Here is a 21,278-nt window from a genome sequence, read left to right on the forward strand (position 1 = left end):
TTTTTTACCCTCAAGGTAATTTTCAAGTTGCAGGCTTTTTATGGTTTCATTTCTACTAATGAGCAAAGGAATTACTGAGTTAATTCTCTAGGCACTCAAGCTGAATCTCCCTCTATTAAAAAATAAAAGCTCTGAGGCCTTACAAAAATGGAATATGATGCTTAATTTGTTTTTCTTTAGTCCATCAAACAGCCATTAGGCAATAGGATAAGATGAGAATTTTAAGTATGATGCAAAGCAGTTCTACCAAACATGCTGACCTTTCCTGACAAGCGCTTTCCATTATTCTGTCAGATTGTCACTTTTGGTAGACGTTTTCATCAAGCTGGAACCCCCCTACGTCTTTATGACCAGTTTTCGCAAAATACAGGGCAGACTGCATTCAGCAAGTCTAACGAGTGCATTATGAGATGAGATAAAAATATATGGCATTTAGCAGCTCTCCATGGGTACCAAAGTTGCTGATATTAGTTTGTTCTAACTGCACTTCCAGGAATTTGCCTAGCCCAAATAGACAACCTTGAAAATAGGAATTTTAAATGATGATAGAGATAGACAGATAAAGAGACATACAGATAGACAGATAGAGGGATAGAGCATTTATTAAACACTTACTATGTACCAAGCATTGGAGATCAAATACAGATTCTGTTATCACCAAATCCAAATGCATGTGTGATAAAATGACCATTCAATAACCCAAGTAAGCTTCACATTCGATTAAGAACCTTTTAAAAATGACATTGATGAATAGAGACACTTGACTGTGTATTCTGATCAAGCAGGTGCTTAAAAACTCACCCAACCATAAAACTTATCCAAACCTTCATTCTTAAGAAAAATATTCAGTTTATCAAGTCCTTTCCCCAAAAACGGGATACTTGAGGCAAATACAACAGATAAGGCAGGGCGGTTTGGTAGATGGAGTGCTGGGTTTGGAGTTAAGAACATCTGAGCACTAAGTCTGCCTCTGGTGCTTGTTTGCATCGTGTGAACTTGGGCTAGTCCAAGGCCACACTTGAGGACCTAGCGAGCCACTTGTGGCCTTGAAGCTGTAGGTGACCCACTTCTGGGCTAGTCACTTAACCTCTGAGCCTTAGTTCCTTCATATTTCATTTATTTTTACAACTTCAAGGCTTGCAATGCACTTTACATACACTCTCATTTCACAGTCAAAAGAACCTTGTGTGATAGGTACTATTACTATTCCTTTTAGATGAGGAAGCTAAAGCTCAGAGAAGCTAGGTGTCTTGTCCAAGATAACACAGTTGGCAAGTGTCTAGGGCAGGATTTGGACCCAGGTTCTCCTGACTCCAGGCCTGGTACCTTTATCTACTATGCCATACTGTCTCTCCTCGGTTTCTTCATCTATAAAATGCAGACAATAATACGTAAGACCTATCTCATAGAGTCATTTTTTTCCTCCACAGTGCCTTACAAGCCTGAAGATCCTCTATAAACATTAGCTATTATCCTTACTTTCATTCTTCTTATGATCTCAATGATTTCTTTCACTTCAGAACCTTTCTAGACCACTTAAAACACATTCTATAGTATGCAGTCTTCAACCTCTGAATAACTAAAGGCAAGATCTCTTAAGCTACAGGTCACAGCATAGGTCCAGTAATGACAAATCCCTGGATCACAGAATAAAATGACCTTCAAGTTTGAAGCTTCCTCCATTTGACCTGCTTGGCCTAACGAGAGCTTCAAACTTCAGTCAACTAAACACTCATCAAAAGCAGAAACTACAAGGTTGCACTAGAACTAACCTTTCAAAGGGGCTTTAAAGTCTGCTGCCCATAAGCTTCCCCTAATGAGAGACACTGCCCCTAAACGTGGTGGATCCAACAGAGTCCATTTGATAAGAGGGGAAACTTGTGGGAGAGTATTTAAAAGATGAAGCTCCTATAGGCACCCAACTATACTTCTTTATAAAATTCAAGGACTTTGTGACAAGGGAAAAAAAAAAAACCTTTTAAAAATTGGGCACTTTAGGTTTTGACTTTTCCTCCCTCAATGTGGGAGAGGGAGAGCGGGAGAGATAGAAAATAAATACTTGTTAATTCAAAAAATAAAGTTAAAAAATTAAGTGCACCCTTTAAAATGGTGTTTGATTTCTGTGTAATTGCAATGCTTATTAACCTCATTTACTTTTCAAATGGGGGGAAACACCTGAAGCATTTTCCTGAAAGGAGGGCTGTAAGAATGTCCTCAGTGCACCTTAAAAATATGGATGAATGACTTTTCCTACTTAAAAAAAAAGTCACGCATTGTTTTTTGAAGTGCACACAAGCATCGATGCTCAACACTTCCATATCCTCAATCGCCTCTCCCCTCTGACTGGAGGCCCAGAGTGCAGAGCAATGAACTTTTCCCAAGGCCTCCATTTATAGAGGGCTCAGAACATGTACCTATCTACTGCTTTGCTTGGTTTTGACTCCATGAACATTATGCCCCCAAGCAGGATACTCTCAAAGCACCCTGCAATAGGTCCACTTTTCAGCTTCCTTTTGTATATTGCTTTCTCTCATTAGACCGTAAGCTCCCTGAGGGCAGGGCCTGTCTTTCTTTTTCTTATTTGTATCCCTTGCACATAACCCAGTGCCTAGCACACAGCAGGCACTTAATAAATGCTTACTGACTACTACTGACTATCTTTGCACCTCACTTAGTACATTAATAGTTTGAACTATTATTTGCACTTTCTGTCTTTACATCAATTGGACTGAGGAACCATCTCTGCCTACACTATACCTATATATCCTTTTATGTGTTTTGCATATACTTGTTTTTGTGCATGCTGTCTCATGCAAGGAACATATTCTGATACAAACTGCTTGAGAGGAGAGAATATTTTGCTCTTGTCTTTTGCGTCTCTAGCATCTATCTATCAGTGTCTGGCATATAAGAAGTGCTTAAAAATGTTTGTTAGTTGATTTTTTTAAAAAGTGCACACAATATAGAAGCAGAGGGATGACAGCAAGCTTCGGGGGACAGGAAGGGAGGAGGGGTGACCTTTTCAGGGGGTCCATGAGGTCAAAACTATTTTCATAATAATACTATTGTTGTTGAGTTGTTTTACAGTCATGTCTGACTCTTCATGACTCCATTTGGGGTTTTCTTGGCAGTGATACTGAAGGGGTTTGCCATTCCCTTCTCCCGTTCATTTTATACTTGGGGAAACTGAAGCAAACAGGGTTAAGTGACTCGCCCAGGGTCACACAGTGTCTGAGGTCATATTTGAATTCAGGTCTTCCTGACTCCAGGCCAGGTGCTCTATCCACTGTACTATCTAGCTGTCCTGTACAATCATAATATCAAGACATTTTAATTTCTAATGTAGTAAATATCAACCGATAGAACCCACATAAACAAAAGCTTTGTGGGATCCTCAATAATTTTGCTTTTCTGAGGCAATCAAGGTTAAGTGACTTGCCCAGGGTCACACAGCTAAAGTATCTGAGGTCACATTTGAACTCAAGTCCTTCTGCTTCCAGGGATGGGGCTTTATTCACTGCACCACTGGGATCATGAGACCAAAAAGTCTGAGACTTTGCTGCTGTATAGTCTTGTGCTCTCCCCGCTAAGAGACTTCCCCTGCCAACCCAAAAGGCCTGGAACACTGGAACCCTGAATGAGGAAGGAGACTTTTGGTCAGACTTAATGACCCTCTTCCTGTGGGCCAGAAGGCAACTACAAGGCTGAGTAACCAAGGAGGCCCACTATCAGGCTGGCAACAGGATTGGCCTGGAGTCACAAGACCTGGAAGGATCATTTGCTAATTAGCAGACAGGCTGCTAGGGAAAGCTGTGAAATGAAGAAACTGATTATTTCACTGTAGTGTGCTTAGCTGGCACTTTGGGCAAACACCCACATGAGGTTTGTACCACCAGGATGGTAAACCACAGAAAGATCTCTTTCACGAGCATTCTGGAGAGGTGTTGCTATTGACAGAAGCTGTTGGTACAACAATATCAATATAACAAAAACTTATGTGGAATGAATTTCCCCAAATATTTTCATTATTGAAGTAGGGAGGTGATTTTATTGCTGGCAATAATAATAAAACCAGTTTGTTTTCATATAATTACAGAATATTCATTCTACAGACGTTTTATTAAATTTGTACTATGGACACAAACATAAAACAAAAACGAAAGAAAACAGTCCCTGCCTTCAAGGAGCTCACATTTCACCTTAGTTTACTTTTTTGGGTTGTTATTGTGTTTCACTCTTCATGACCCCATTTGGGGTTTTCTTAGCAAAGGTATTGGAGTGGTTTGCTGTTTCCTTCTCCAGCATGTCCTCATTTTACAGATGAGGAACTGAGACTATTAAGGGTTGAGTAACTTGCCCAGGGTCACACAGCTAGTAAGTGTCTGAGCCCAAATTTGAACTCAGATCTTCCTGACTCCAGGCTCAGTGCTCTATCCAATGCACCACCTAGCTGCCCCTTACTTACCTTTAAAACCATGAAGAACTATGCTACTGCTATCACTGTTGCCATCACTTGCTCTGGGGATAAAATAAGCTAGACTCTTCTCTGCCCTCTTTGACTGCAAAGAATCTAGCTTAATAATCACATAGTAAGAATTCTATTTACCTTTTTCTCCCTCAGACATCAAATAGCACTTTGTTTGAGCCTCCTTAATTAACACTTAATCGAGTAATTTTGGGTATTATCCAGGGGTACACTGGAGCTAAGACCTGCTTGTTAAATTTTGAGGGTAAGTATTTACACTTTGGAAATTGACAAAGCTCTGGTTGGCGTCAGGGCTTGACACTGTTTTTATTGATTTCTAGACTGAAGTGATGGAGAACATGTTAATAATGCAGACTAAACTTAAAAATATTCTGTAAACACATTCTCCCCTAGAGAACCAATTGTTAAACATTTACCAGTACATCATGCTTATCTTGCCTACCTGTGACAAAGTCTTATTTTCCTACTGGTTTATACTCCATAAAGGCAAGGCCTACATCTTATATGAACTTTGTATCTCCCTCAGGCACCCAGCAAAATGTCCTGCACACAACAAGCAGCTAAAAGCTCTGTGAGCTGAAACCTTTGTCTGACTCTGTGAAGACTTAGTAGTTTGTAATAATTAATTAGAATCATAATTAAATAGGATTGTATTATTTTAAGCTGAAAGGAACCTGAGTTAGTTTTAATTATATTATTAAATAATATTTATTAACTATAATAAATAAGCTTAGTTCATTGTTATTAACAATGATTAATTAAGATAATAAATAGGATCATATTTTAAGCTGAAAGGAACCTTAATTAGGTTCAATAATTGTTTTATTATGATTAATTTTCATTTTTATTATTAAATAAAAGAAACTTTATTAAATGTAATAAACCATAAGGTTGTTTTTAATAATTATTAGTAATTAATAATATTGATTAGGATAATAATTAAATGGGATCATATTCTTTTAAGCTGAGAGGAATCATAAGGCTCATCTAGTCCAGTCCGTTCATTTTAGAGTTGAGAAAACTGAAGGCCAGAGAGGTTTAAGTCCAAGGTCATTGAGGTCTTGTAGCAGAGTGGGATTTCAAAACAAATCCTATTACGCCAAAGATAGTGCTCTTTCTACTGCAAGAACATTAAAAAACAAACAAACAGATTTCTTCCTCTATGTTTGAGATATTCCATTCCTGGCCTTAGGGATAACAGACTCTTAAAATACTGGCATAAGAAGGGACCATCCAGCATTAGTTCTTCATTTTACAGATGAGGATACTACCAATCAGTCAACATTTATTAAGCCCCTTCTATATGCCAGGCCTGGTGCTAAGTGCTGGGTATACAAAAAGAGGTAAAAGATAGTTCCTACCAATGGGGGAGACAACATGCAAACAAATACATGCAAAGCAAGCTACATAGGGGATAAATAGGAAATAGTTAAGAGAGGAAAGGCACAGGGTTAGAGGGGGACAGCTAGATGGTACCTCGGATAGAGCACTGGCCCTGAAGTCAGTAGGACCTAAGTTCAAATCCAGCTTTAGACACTTGACACTAGCTGTGTGACCCTGGGCAAGTCACTTAACACTGACTGCCTCACAAAAAAGAGGGGTTAGAGAAGGCTTCCTGGAGGAGGTTGTGATTTGTCCAAGCTCATAACCCAATTCAAGAATCTAGTATTTCTCTCTCCCCAGCCAGTTCAATTCTATGAAAAAGCCCTATTTGCTGCCCTTCCAGACCCCCGGGTCAAGTTGGAATTCCCCATTATCTTTGGGCTAAAGGTTTTTTTCAGTTACGGTCAATGCAGATTCTTTCCGTCATTTAACCAATGGTCTAAAAAAGTCAATGTCTGGTGTGCTGGTATTGGTATGGGAACACACTGGCTTCAAGAAAATCACAGCCAGGTTCCAATATATCCTGTCCAACCCTCACTCAAGGCTGTCTATCGAAATTCATGTCACAAAATTCTCCAACACTAATTAACATACATTGTTTTATCTCGGACTCCCTCCTCACCCTTCTCTCCTCCTCCCCCCAGGAGGGACAGAGGAAAATCAAGTATATTAATAATATTAATCCCAAAACAACAAAGCAGACAAATAATAGCTGGCATTTACATAGTACTTTATGGTTATATGAATTGGTTCAATGGAATGGGCACTGCCTTTGGAGCCGAAGGACAGGGGTTCAAATCCTGTCTCTGACACTAATGATATTACCTATGCGACTCTAGGCAAGTCACTTAATCAATCAGTGCCTCGATTTCTCATGTACAAAATAAGGGGGGAGGGACTAACCAGGGTTATTATCCAGTGATTCTCATGACAACTCTGTGAGCTAAGTAGTCTAAGTATTGTAATTTTTATCTGTTTTTACATATGAGGAAACTGAGAACCAGAGGATTTAAATGACTTAACCAAAGCTGTGCAAATAGTAAGCAATAGAGCAGGCACTCAAATCCTGGTCTTTTGACTCCAAGTCCAGGGCTGTGAAACCAGGAACAAGCCATTTGATGGCTCTGAGAATCAGTTTCCTCATCTGTAAACAGGGATGATACTTTCACTATTTAACTTCCAGGGCTGCTGTGAGGCTCAAAAGACATAATGCACACAAACTAGAAAGCATATGTGTTAGCTATCATTATCATCATTATTATTGTCATAATGCTGTTATCAGAATCAAATTAAATTTTGTATATAAAGCACTTTACCAATCTTAAAGCACTATACAAATGCCAGGTATCATTATTACCACCACACCACGCTGCTACCCATAAGAGTAATAATGGAATAAGGAGAAAGATCCTTTCCAATTGCTCGATGTTTTATTATTCAGAAATGTTTCAAACCAAGGCAATACTTTTGAGAGTGGAAACTTAATGGAATTTCTCAGGAAACATTAGGCCACGTTGGAAGACAGTCACAGAGCTGGACCTCCTCAGCTATAAGCATCATACACTGAATGCCTTGCTTAGCCAAGGTTTTCCTTGTTACCGAAACTATTCAAAACTCCAATTCTTGTTGCATCTGTTTTCCTCACCAAAAAAGGACAAATGGGTGGCACAGAGGGAAGCCCTGCCTCTGCCTCTGACTACTAATGATAAAAGCTGTAAGACCAACTTCATCGAATGTAAGAGAAAGCATATATTCCCTCTATCGCTCACAGATTCAAATGGCTTCATTCCACATTCCAAGATTTAGGAAGGTTTAGGAGGGTTGGAAGCCAATGCATGCTGCCCTTAAATTGGTAACTATATAACCTAAGTTTATATCCTCAGTTATCTCCTACTCTTTCCTCTCCAGCATCCCCCACGTCCAATCAATTACTAGGTCTTAACCAGTTCCATCTCCATGACATCTCTCTCTTCTCTCTTTTAGCTCTCACATGGCTACCACCCTAGCTAAGGTCTTGTGACCTCTCTTGGCTAGCTAAGTCTCCTCATTAGTTTCCCTCCTTCCAGTCTCTCTCCTTTCCATTTCATCCTGCTCATAGCTAACAAAATAATCACACTTAGTTCTGATCATATGATTTCCCCTGACCAAAAGTGCTTGTCCACTGTCTCTTGTGTAAAATGTAAACTCTTTACTGTAGCATTTAAGGTCCTGCAGAATCTTGCTCTCCCCTACTTTTCTAGCCTTATGTCATGTGACTCCCTTTCATTAACTCTATATTCTAGCCAAAAAGAACTAGCTGTTCTCGACCTTGATACTTCATCACCTCTCTCTGGGTATTCACATAAGCTATACCTATCCCTTCCCTGCAATGCCATACTCATTTCTGCCTCTTGAAACCCATCTCTTCCTTAGAGGTTCAATTCAGGTATTAGATCCTCTGTAAAACCTTCCCTGGTCCCTTCCCTTCCCCAGCTGTCAGTGTTCTCTCACACCTTAATTATTCTTATATTATTTGTGTACACATAATGTTGTCCTCAGTTGAATGAAATCCCCTGGGGAATAAGAACTTTTATTTTTATCTTTGTATCCTTAGACCCTAGCACACAAGCAGGTGCTTAAAAATCAGTGATTGAAATTAAATTTGAGATGCACAGATTTAAAAAATAAAAAATGGTGGGTGGACTATAAATCTAATTTACAGATCCAAATGGACATTTTCTCTGTTTCAGACAAGTGAAGCATCTTGATGATAATTAAGATAAGAGCTAGCATTTATTTATACAGCACTTTAAGATTTACAAAGCATTTTCAATTGTTTTTTAATTTGTTCCTCACAACAAGCCCGGGCGATAACTATCATGCTCATTTTACAGATGAGGAAACTGAGGCCAAAAGAGGTTAAGCGACTTGCATCTGAGGCAAAATTCAAAGTCAGATCTTCCTACCTCTAAGTTCAGCATTCTCTTCACTACGCCTAGCTGCATTATCAATGCTATTTCCTAGCAACCTTAGCTAAAAAGAAAAAAAAACAGCAGCAGTAATAGTATTTATACAGCACTTTGAGAATCGCAAAGCGCTTCACAAATGTTACTTCAATTGCTCTTCACAGCAACCCTGGGAGACAAATGGTACTATTATCCCCACTTTACAGATAAGGAAACTGAGGCAGGGAGAGAGTAAGCGATTTGCCCAGCATCATGCAGCAAGTATCTGAGGTTGGATTTGAACTCAGGTTCATTGCTCTCCAGTGGTGACACACTGCAGCATCATGTCGTACAGCAATGATGTCCACTCCAACAGAAACCCTGAGGGCAGCATATTAACTTAGAAAACCACAAATTAACATTATCTATTTTTTACCTTATTGTTATTTATTTTGTTAAACATTTCCCAATTACATTTTAATCTGGTTCAGTGTCACTCCGGAGTTTTGCAATGCTGGGCAGTGAGTCGGACACATCTGGTATACAGTAAGGACCCTCTGGACATAAGCGTAATGTATATGAATACAGGGATTAACATCTCTGGTTCCAGGAGAACCACAATTTACTGGCCAACCTGACCCCAAGAGCTTGGCTTCACATACTTGATTTTGCTTTCATTGAGGTGCTCCATGGCAATGTGGCAGTCATCCATTTCTTTGACAAATTCCAAGTTCCGTTTTTCCAATTTCTCCAAATCATGCTTCAGTTTGTCTCTTTCCTTCTCTGCCTGCTCAGCTTGCCCTCTGTTCACGGAGGAAGGAAACATTACTGGATTCAAATCACAACACCAACAGTCTTATTTTCCCTCACGTGGAGAGATTAAAATAAAAGAAGAACTTGCAATTGGTGAGGGCAGGATGGAGAGGGAGATAGTGTCTGTTTCCATCCTTAATAGGTACTGGGAGGCAGTACTGCTACTGGCTGTATATGGCTGCAAACTCAGTCAAGTAGGCCAAAGGCGGATGGAACAGGCCAGCACTCTCTGGGATGAGCTAGTCTTCTGGTCACTGTGGATCACTGCTGAGGCCTTGGCCTAGCACTGTTCCAGTACAATTTTTAAGGTTCGCTGATAAAGTCAGTGGGTTCTAAAAGGAGAATTCTCCCTATCATCAAATCTCTCACCACTTGGAAAACCTGCTGATTATACTCCATGGAATTCAAAATAGAGGTTCAGCCCTTTGTTAAATTCAGCTAGCAAAGCTATCTAAAATTGCTCAGTTCCAACTAGACTATCACTTTTTAAAGAGAAGTGACTGTGCCTTTTATTTTCCCAGATCATACTGTGTGGTGTTATGCATAAAATAGGTGCTTAAAAAATGTATTCTGAAAAAGCAACACTACGTTGGATTATATGTAAAACTATATGTTCAATTATTTACACATTCCTCAAATTGCATGTTAATTGGTTCCAGTTATCATCTGGATTTTATCATCTTAATATAATACAATTTTTGTTATTTTATCTGGAAGCATAAAATTTAAGAAAAGTGAGTTAATTTTCCATTAATGTTATTTCCTGTTTACTGCCTCGGGAACAGAATGTACTATTTGCAATAATTCCTATAATTTTAAAAGCATCAATCAATAAACATATAAAAATAATCATTCCACTTATCTTCTTGGCAAACACAAGGAATCTATAAATAGCTAAATCTCAAATAGAATTTGATTAAAATGGGATCATAATGGAATTGACATATTGTCCCTGTCCAAACTCTTATTCGTAGCCTGTGTAAGAGGTTGGAAAATGTTTTCTTTTTTCCTTTTGGTATCCAGGACCCAACACCATTGAGAAAATCAGAGTGATTTTTAAAATTTCTTGGTTTATTGGACTATTTTCAATCTTGATGATTAGCAAGATCAAATTTCTAAACAGTAAAATCTATTTCTATCTTCCTCTTGGAATCTTGATATAATTTGGCTCAGACACTGATAAGATTAGAGATTATTGTTTCCTGTCCCTTTTCAAAAAGATTTCAGAGTTCCTCGGTTCATAAGGTAAGACTCAGGGTCACTCAAACCATGCGAAAATGAAAACCTGACAAGGGGGACGTGTCAGTTTTCAAGTTTGAGAAGTCATAAGTTATTCAGGCTGAGGAAAATGTATTGCCAGGAAACTTTAACCTTCACTTTATTCCTTTTTTTTCTCCTTCCATACATTGACCTAGGTATAAAGGTAGATAAAAGAAAAGGTTCTGCACATTGGCCCCTTCAATATTGCCTATTTTTTGGTGATAACTTGGAGAATTTCCTAGGTATTTGGACACTAGTCAGTCCTTTCCCCTTTGTTCTCTCTCCCTTTACCTCTTGATTGCCTACCTACCTCAAATGCTGCCTGCACCAGTTCCCTGGTTAGTAACAACCTTTCCCTCAGATTTCACCCAACATTTTGTTTTGTAACTCTCTAATGAGATTCTCAAGCATAAGGTGCATTACAGTTATTTGGCATCTTACTGGAGGTATTAGACTATATAACCTCTGAATGCTAGAATGGCATCTTATTTAAATTTTGTATCCCTCCTCCAAAGGCAAAGTTCAATGTAAGTTCACAGCAGGCATTTAATAAATGTTCATTGATTAAATAATAAAAGAGGGGGGTTCTACAACACAGGCTGCTCCTAAGGGTAGCTGTTCTTCCCTGACACCTTGGAGACTGTCCATAGACATGACCACTGGTCCAACACTTCCTCCAATATATATCACATCCCACGTGTTTGAAATTGTCATTAATACTAACTAACATGTAGATACCCACAGAACTCCATCACAAGTCTCTAACCAACATGCACAAACAGAAGGCTCTTACTGTAGATAGCAGAGTTCATGTCTGTAGGAGGCCAAGGCTGCCTGCTGAATTCCACCACCAGTCATTAACTCATTGTCAAAGGCCCATGCCAGTTCCAAAAGGTTCACCTTATCTTCCATGTTGAAGTCAAGGTTCTAGAAATAAAAAAAATCCCACTGGGGTCATTGGCAGATGAGGCTTTTGCTAGCAATAATCAACAGCATTTATTGGAAATTTTAATTTAAAAAAGTCAAGTTCAAAAGTACCTATTATGTGTCCGGCAATGTGCTAAGTGCTACAGATACAAAGAGAGGAAAACAACAGCCTCTGCCTCAAGAAGCTCAGCCTTAGGGAGGAGACACCATGCAAACAACCATGTATGAACAAGGTACATACGAGATGAAATGGAGATAATGTCATCTCAGAGGGAAGGAACTAACATTAAGATGCATCAGTAAAGGCTTTTTGCAGAACGTGAGATTTTAACTGAAACTTTAGGGAAGCCTGATATAGATAGATATAGATACAGATACACACACATATATAGACACACATGTGTATACATATATTGTGTATGTGTATGTGTGTATACATACATACATACATACATACATACATATGTTTATATATGCAGGGAATCCCAAAAGTCTTGATGTAGTTGTAAGCTTTAATAAGCTTTGACTTTTGGGACACCCTCTCTATATAACATCCCATCTAGCTATCTAGCTAGCACAGCAACTGACATTTAGATAGTAACATTTAAAGTTTGCAAAACACTTTACACAATTCATTGCATTGGAGCATCACCATGATCCTAGGAGGTAGAGCCTACATGTCTTACAGGTATTAATATCATGTATGATATGGAAATTGAGGTTGAGGGAAGTTAAGTCTGTAGTCATACAACTTGTGTCTAGAGGAACAATATGAACATAGGTCTTCCCAACTGAAATATCACTATACTATCCCAGTGCTGTCAAACTCAAATAGAAATGGGGGTCACTAATCATATATACATAAGGATCTCTGCAGGCCACATACAGATTTAGTTTCAAAATGTAACTTTTATTTATTTGGTTAAATATTTCCTAGTGATATTTTAATCTGGTTCAAGCCACCCTTGGGAGTGTTGTGGGCTACCTGTAGCCTTGGGCTTTACTCAGGACAGGACATCATGCGGGCCACTTTATGTAGGTAGTCTCTCTTTCAATGATACAGGAAGTCATGTGTTTTGTGGAAAGGAAAATTCATCTGTTATGCTATAGAAGATGTGTCTCTATGCTGTGAATAATTCCTGGATCTTGGTTCTTAGCATGATTTATGATCACTTGACCAACTCACTGAATTAGAGCTTGAATGAAAGTCACGTAGCCTGATCCCCTAATTTTAAAGATGATGAAACTGAAATGCTTGGGAGGCAAAGATTTGCCCAAGGTCACACAGACAATGACAGAGCCAGTATTTGAATCCATGTCTTCTGACATGGATTCTTTACACTACACCACACTCCCCTTCAACATGGAATCTGAGAGTTAGAAAGGACCTCAGATACCACCAAGCCCAATCCTCGGTTCCATTTTTGCCCTAGCATCCTGCCTGGTACCTACGTCAATACGTTGAGAACCTGAAATTCTGTACTCGCTCCATCTCAAAGATCTATAAGTTCTAACAAGCAGGGTTTGTTTTTTCTTTTTAATTAACATCTTTTGTTTTTACATTGCTTAATTTCTTCTCTTTAGCCCTCCCTTTCTTACTCCAGAGAGGCATCTAACAAAATTTTTAAATGGGGGAAAAAGAAAAAAAAATAAGCAAAACTTATGTCCATTAAAAATATAACAACATAAGGGGCAGCTAGGGGGCACAGCAAGTAGAGCACTGGCCCTGGAGTCAGGAGGACCTGAGTTCAAATGCGGCCTCAGACACTTGACATACTTACTAGCTATGTGACCTTGGGCACGTCACTTAACCCCTATTGCCCTGCCTTCCCCCCTACCAAAAATAATAAATAAATAAAAATATAATAACATCAGCATGTTTTCACACCTATGGACTTTGAGCTACCCTTATCAAACATGTTAAAGGCTGCATACAGGTCAAGCCGCATCAGGGCAAACAGAGTATCATTTAAACTCTCATTTCCTTATTGGTTCTACAGAAGCATAAATGCCCCGCTATCTCCCAACCTCCCCTGAATGCTGCAAAGGAATTGCTCATGTGCGGGTTCGGAAAAGGGAAAGCACAGAGTCAGCTGTTAGAACAATAATTATAACACAAGTCATGATTACACAAGTGCTGACTTTCTGACAATGACAAAGCTTTGGGCATTGCAAAGGAGCAGCCGGAGAACCAGTCTCAGCGGGCAATTATCTCCTCAGGAACAGAGTTGCCAAAAATGACAATGACTTCGAACTAGCCAGACTGAGTCAAGGGGGTGTATGGGCTCTCTGAACGAGCAAGAGCTCAAGCCTCCTTCTCCGGAAGAAGAACCTAACAGGAAAGAAATGCTATTCTCTGACTGCAGCTAGGTGGCACAGTGGATAGAGTACTGGGTCTGGAGGCAGGAAGACCTGCATTCCAATCCAGCCTCAGACCCTTACTAGTGGTATGACCCTGAGCAAATAAATTAACCTGTCTGCCTCAGTTTCTTCATCTGTAAAATGGGGACAAGATAGTATCCACGTGTAACAGTTGTTATAAGGATGAAATGAGGTAATATTTGTAAAGCACTTAGCACACTCCCTGGCACGTAGTACGAGTTATATAAACATAAACACTTATTCCCTCCCTCCCTCCCTCCCTTCTGACTAGCAAAAAAGGAGGCAGTAGTGTAATGGAGAAAACAGAGTTTGGAGTCTGAGGGACCTAGGGTCTAATCTGGACCACCCTAGATATCTATGGTTCCCTCAGTCCTGAAATTCTGTGATTCTATTCTCCATTCTAATAATGGTATAGTCCTTTTTTTTTTAATATAAAAAGATACTACTTAGGGCCAAGAAGCACTTCTTCCCACCTATGCATCTTGCTCCCAACAAATATTCCCCTAAACTCTAAGTCAAAAAAGAAATTGCAGAAAGAACTTCCTTAGTCCAAGCACATTTTCTTTTTACTCTCTATGGACCTGAGAGGTCACCCAGAAGGAAACAGGAAAGTGATCAAAGCCTCACCCTGTGTACTGCTAGAAAAAAAGGAGACCCAGGGTTCAAGTTCCAGTGGCAGTAGCTCAGCCCTTCCTCTTTTAGAAGAAGAGTAAGAGGCAGGGTATAGTGGGTGAGTTTCTTAGCCATGGTCTCAAGTGCCCTAGGCTCTGACTGTGTTTAATGAAATTTCAAGATCCAAGTTTCCACATATAAGAAGTTCTCATTCCAAGGCAACTGGCCAGATGGCACAGTGGATAGAATACCGGACCGGAAACCAGGAAGACACGGCTTCAAAACTGGCTTTAGACATTTATTAGCTGTGTGACCCTGGGCAAGTCACTCTGTCTGCATCAGTTTTCCCATCTATAAAATGGGGATAACATAGAACTGACATTGCAAGGTGTTGTGAGTCATATTTGTAAAGTGTTTTGCAATAGTACTACAGTCATCCCTTCCACATAATGGGGGTTAAGGGCACGGTGCCCCGAGATCTGGAAAATACACACAAAATTTTTTGACCCTCCCTTTGTACCAGAAGTCTGAATTTTTATGGTAGTAAAAGATAAAATGTGCTGACATTATATAATACTATGCATCTATTTTATATATTTCTAAGTTTCTAAACTTTTTCTGTGTCTTCTGCTGGCCTTTGGATGTCATTGCAGTTTCTGCAAAACTCCCCCCCAAATTCCCATTTGATCTCTTCATGCAGACCCATGATATATCAAAATCATGATAGGAAAAGTCAAGATGTGGAAGGGATGGCTGTGGTTATAATTATTATTAATGCCAAGCCTTTCTTTAGAAAGGCTTTAGATGCCTTTTCCCCATGTGTAATCAGGAACCGGCTGGAAATTTTGTTGGTCTCTAGGAAAAATAAATGGCACAGTTGGAGATCAGAAAATTATTCAAACTCTCGTAGATGTTACCCAGTAGTGTGAGCGGCATCAAACCAAAGAAAACCACAGGAATTCTGACTGTAGAGTAAACTATAAGAAAAGATAAATTACCAAGGCTGGAGAGTACAACCATCATATAGTACCTATCCCCCCTACAAAGTGGGGATCGAAATGCAAGGATGGCAGACCTGCTCATTCTGTGTCATGGGTTAGATGAGATCTGCCAAAATAGAACCTTTCTCGTAACCAGGCTCTTCTCAGAAGAGAGACAGCCTCAGGCCTTCTAAATGAGGAAATCTGTATATGGAAGATGAATAAAGAAATGATCTGGAATAAGCACCACCAAATGCCAAGGGACCTGATGAGGTAACAGGTTATTTCTGCTCCCAAACAACTTCTGGGGTTAACAAGAAACTGAAAAGAAAAGTATCTTGGTGTAATGCCAAAACATAAACCCATACACAAAACCCTGCTGGACGCAGGAACAGGATGCAGAAACACCTAACCACTCCTCTGTCTCCTCTGTAGGATCTTCCTCCAGATCACACCCTCTAACCACAGGCATCCCTCAGGGTTCTGTTCCCCTCTTATGCCACTTCACTTGGTGATTGCATCAGACCCCATGGATTTAATTACCATCTTTATGCTGAGGATGATCAAATCTACCTTTCCTGGCCCAAACTGTTTTCTGACTTCCAATCTTGCATTCCTAACAGCTTTTCAAACATCTCAAACAGGATGACTTCTTAAACTCACTACGTCCAAAAAATGAACTCATTCTCTTGCTTTCTAAGCCCTACCCCTCTTCTACCTTCCCTGTTACTACAGAGAATAACACCATACACCCAGGCCCTCAGACTCACAACCTAGAAGTCATCCTGGATTCCTCACTTCTCTCATTCCCCATAGCCAAACTGTTGCCAAGGCCTGTCGACTTCACCTTTGCCACATCTTTTGAATACTTCCCCTTCTCTTCTCTGACACTGCCAACCCCTCTGGTGCAGCCCTCATCACCTCATACCTTGATTAATAAATTTACCTGCTGGTGAATCTGCCTGCCTCAAGTCTCTCCCCACTCTAATCCATTCTCCATTCAGCCACCAAAGTAATTTTCCTAAAGTGCAGGTCTCACTATGTCACCTCCTCTACTCAATAAACTTTCCAGTGGCCTCCTCTTGCCTCCATGAGCAAATACAAAATGCTCTGTCTGTAATTCAAAGCCTTTCATAACCTAGCCCCCTCCTGCCTTTTCAGTCTTCTTACACCTTACTCTTCAAATCAGTGACTCTGGCCTTCTGGCTGTTCCGCCAACAAGACACTCCATCTCTTGGCTCTGGGCATTTTTTTGGATGTCCCCCATGCCTGGAACACTCTCCCTCCTCTTCTCCAACTACTCTTCCTTTAAAACCTCCTTGGCTTCCTTTAAGTCCCAACTAAAATCCCACCTTCTACAGGAAGCCTTCCCCAATCCTTTTAATCTCAATGCCTTCTCTTCTTCATTTATTTCCTATTATCCTATATCTAGTTTGCTTTGTATATGTTTATCTGCATGTTGTTTCCCCCATTAGATTATAAGCTCCTTGAAGGCAGGGACTGTCTCTTGCCTCTTTTTGTATCCCCAGGGCTTAGCACGGTGCCTGGCATTTAGTAGCCACTTACTAAATGTTTATTGAACTAAACATAATTGTATTGGTGTGCACAAAAATAAAATGTTTTAAATCATTGAGAACAAGGGAGGGATCTAACTACTAAACCTGGCATCTAGGTGGAGCAGTGGAAACAATGATGGACTTGGAGTCAGAAAGGCTTGAGTTCAAATTCAACCTCGAGTACTTACTAGCTATGTAAACCCAGAGAAGCAGTTTAACCTCTGTCTGCCTCAATTCCTTTATCTGTAAAATGGGGATAATAATAACAGCTATTCCCAGGGTTACTGTGAAGATCAAATGAAACAATATTTGTTAAGTGCTTTGCAAACCTTAGAGCATTACATAAATGCTAGCTATTATTATTATTATTATTAAGTAGAAATATGAGTCTGTGGATGTGTTTTCTTCCTATACAGCAGTACAGTTAACCCCCCTAATAGATCCACAGGCAGAGATGTCCTCCCTTCTGACTTCTATGATCTTTCATTTTAAATCTTGAAATGAAGACAAGAGTACTGAGTGTTTCAAACCAACCTTCCCTGCTAAGGATTTTCTATCACAACAAAATAGGAAAGCACATATGTACACATTCTATCTATAATCTCCTGAAAGCAAAATTCTATTCTACTTGGTTCCCTCTGGTTTGTTTTTTTTTCCCCTTTTCTAAACCCTATGCTTCTCCAGCTATGGATGGAGGAAACCCCACAGCTTCCATGCTTATTCTGGCTCCAAGCCCTTTTAAGGAAGGCACTTTGCTCCAGTACCAAATGGTCTATATCAAACCTGCAAGATCTCCCTGCCATTCTTTACGCCTTCTTGTGCCCAAACGGCTATGACTTGCTCAGGAACAGCAAACCCAGTGCCATCATCAATGCTGGAGAAGAGGTGCACATCCATGCAAATGGACAGAAGGGATGAGGTAGTGGAGGTTCTACAGCCATTCTCCTCATAGACCTGCAGATTGGTAAAAAAAAAAAAAAAGACATATCTGTATACATAACATATATACATGTATATGTGATGTATATACGATAGTAACAAGGATGATAATGATGATAACCGTCCTTTAGAAAACACTCTATGCCAGGCACTATGCCAAGTACTTTATAAATATTATCTCATTTTATCCTCAAAATAACCATGAAGGTAGGTACTATTATTATTCTCATTTTACAGTTGAGGAAACTGAGGCAAATGGAGGTTAAGTGACTTGCTCAGGTTCATACAGCTATTAAACATCTGAGACTAGATTTCAATTTCCTGACTCCAGGACCAGCTCTCTGTCTACTATGTCGCCTCGCTGACACACATATATACATACACACACACACGTATATGTATACATATATACACATGCATGTTTGTATGTGTACATAAATGTATATATGCATGTGTTCATATGTATGTATATCTATGATACTATGATTTTCATTTCCATATGTATATGTTTGTATACAGACATTTATCAACATATGGCTGTTTGACAAAAGTAATGATATTTTTCAGTCACGTCTGACTCTTTGTTTGTCCATTTGGGGTTTTCTTGGCAAAGATACTGGAGTCGTTTGCCACTTTCTTCTTCAGCTCATTTTACAGATGAGGAAACAGAGGCAAACAGGGTAAAGTGACTTGCCGAGGGTAATACGGCTATTTAGTGTCTGAGGCTAGAACTGAGCTCAGATCTTCATGATTCCAGGCCTGGTGCTCTATTCCTTACACCACCTAGCTGGCCACAAAAGTAATATGCTGCAACAAATTCTAAGCAATGCTCTCCATACAGGGTGTCCCAAAAGTCTTAAGAGTAATGTCTTCGCTTAAAGACTGCACCAAGACTTTTGGGACACCATGTATAGAATAAGATGAATGTGATACACATAAAAAAATGTCCACCAATAGCCCTCGGTCCTATTAAATTTCTCTGGCATCTTCAGCAGCCCCATTGTCCCTCATAAATGGCCATAGCTTGAAAGTGGATAGTTCAGCACTTTTAGATGCCAGGGTCACCTCAGGTTTTCAGCTCTGGCCTAAGCCACTCTAGATTGGCTTCTGAGTCTGTGCTAGTCACATTTATCCCTCGTTACTTGTTGATTTGATTTTGTCATACCAAGCTTTTAACAGTAACATAGAACACTGAAGGCTGGCAACACATGTAATCCACAATGCCTCACTGCATCCAGACAATAACCCTGTGAAGTCAGTACTCTAGACATTATCATCCCCATTTAACAGAGGAGGAAACTGAGGCTCAGAGAAGATGCCACAAAGCTATTAAGTATTGGAGGTGAGATTCCAAGTTATCTCTTGACTCCAAGTCAAGTGCTCTATCCCACCATACCACTTGACCTCACTCATCATATACTAATCTATATTGGAAGTTACTTTAAGCACTTGTTCTATCCTTCCATTTTGTTGTTATTTAGTTGATTAGTCATCTTTTTTGTGACCCTGTTTGGGGTTTTCTTGGCAAAGACACTAAAGTGGTTCACCATTTCCTTCTGCAGCTCATTTTACAGATGAGAAACTGAGGCAAACAGGGTTAGGTGACTTGCCCAGGGTCACAAAGCTATTAAGTGTCTGAGACTGAATGTGAACTCAGGTCCTCCTGACTCCAGGGGCTGGCACTCTATCCACTGCCCCACCTAGCTACCCTCTATCTCTCCTACTAGATTGTAGATTCCTGGAGGAAAAGGTGCCTCTACAACACTTAGTACAGGGGCATGCACAAAATAGACACTTAAAATATTTATTAGACAAAACCATTTTAAAAAATAGATTTTACAGATGCCAACTCCAAAGGCCTTTTCTCAGTCCTCATCCTTCTTGACTTCTCTGTAGCCTCTGACAGCATCGATCATCGCCCTCTTCTGCTTGACACTCCTCTCTAGGTTTGCATGATACAGCTTGCTCCTGTATCTCCTACTCCCTGTCTGACTCTGCCTTTTCCAGGTCACACTCACTAAATGTGGGTACCCCGCAAGGCTCTTTCCCAGGCCCTCTTCTCTTCTATACTATCTCACTTGGTGTTCTCATCAGCTATCATGAGCTCAACGATCATGTCTATATAGATGATCCTCAGACATATTTATCCAGCTCTAACCTCTCATATTTCCAACTTCCCATTGGACATCTCAATCTAGATGTCTCATGGGTACCTTAAACTCAGCTTGTCCAAAACAGGACTTATAATCTTTCCTCCAAAACCATCCCCTTTCTCTTACTCCCCCATACCCAATTTGTTGTCATAATATATCTCATATACACCCCTTCGCTTGTGACACTGTCATTACTCTAGCACAAGCCCTCATTACCTCATGCCTGGACTACTGCAACAGCCTTCTGCTTGGCCTCACTGCCTTAGGTCTTCTCCCACTCCACTCCATCTTTTACTTAGCTGTCAAATTCATCTTCCTAAGAACAAATACGACCATGTCATTCTCCACCCCATTCCATTCATTAAACTTCAATAGGTCCCTATCATCACTAGGATCAAATATGAAATCCTCCGGCATCTAAAGCCCTTTAAAACCCTATCCTTTCCAATCTACCCAGGGTTCTTACACCTTACTCACATCCATGTATTCTCCAATTCAGTGACATTGGCCCATGTGTGTTGTGGCTCACACACGCCATCTTCAGACACTGCACATTTTCACTGTCTCCCATGCCTAAAATGGTCTCCCTAATTGTCTCTATGTCCTCGCTCCCCCGGCTTTCTTCGAGCCTGAGTTAAAATTCCACCTTCTGCAAGATTTTCCCATTCCTCATACTTTCCCAGTCTTCTCTCTCAGATCATTCCCAATTTATCCTGCATATATATCTTGTTTGTATGTAACTGTTTACATGCTGTCTCCCCTATTAGATTATGAGCTCACTGACAGCAGGGACTTTTTTGAACTTTCTTTCCATCTTCAGCACTTACACAGTATCTAGCACATAATATTGCTTAACAAATGCT

The 21,278-nt window shown here is 40.0% G+C and overlaps 1 protein-coding gene across 1 annotated transcript in view; it reads right to left on the minus strand.

Moving 5' to 3' along the window:
- Window positions 1-21,278, minus strand: part of NINL (ninein like) — a 123,012-nt gene that overhangs the window by 64,930 nt on the left and 36,804 nt on the right. Inside the window, exons 8-10 of the mRNA XM_036752359.1 lie at window positions 18,107-18,277; window positions 11,660-11,793; window positions 9,456-9,596 (exon numbers count right to left, since the gene is read on the minus strand). Coding sequence (XP_036608254.1) covers window positions 9,456-9,596; window positions 11,660-11,793; window positions 18,107-18,277 — 446 coding nt within the window. The remainder of the gene's footprint in view (window positions 1-9,455; window positions 9,597-11,659; window positions 11,794-18,106; window positions 18,278-21,278) is intronic.

Source organism: Trichosurus vulpecula, chromosome 3 (genome assembly GCF_011100635.1).
Source record: "Trichosurus vulpecula isolate mTriVul1 chromosome 3, mTriVul1.pri, whole genome shotgun sequence".
Taxonomy (NCBI): Eukaryota; Metazoa; Chordata; class Mammalia; order Diprotodontia; family Phalangeridae; genus Trichosurus; species Trichosurus vulpecula.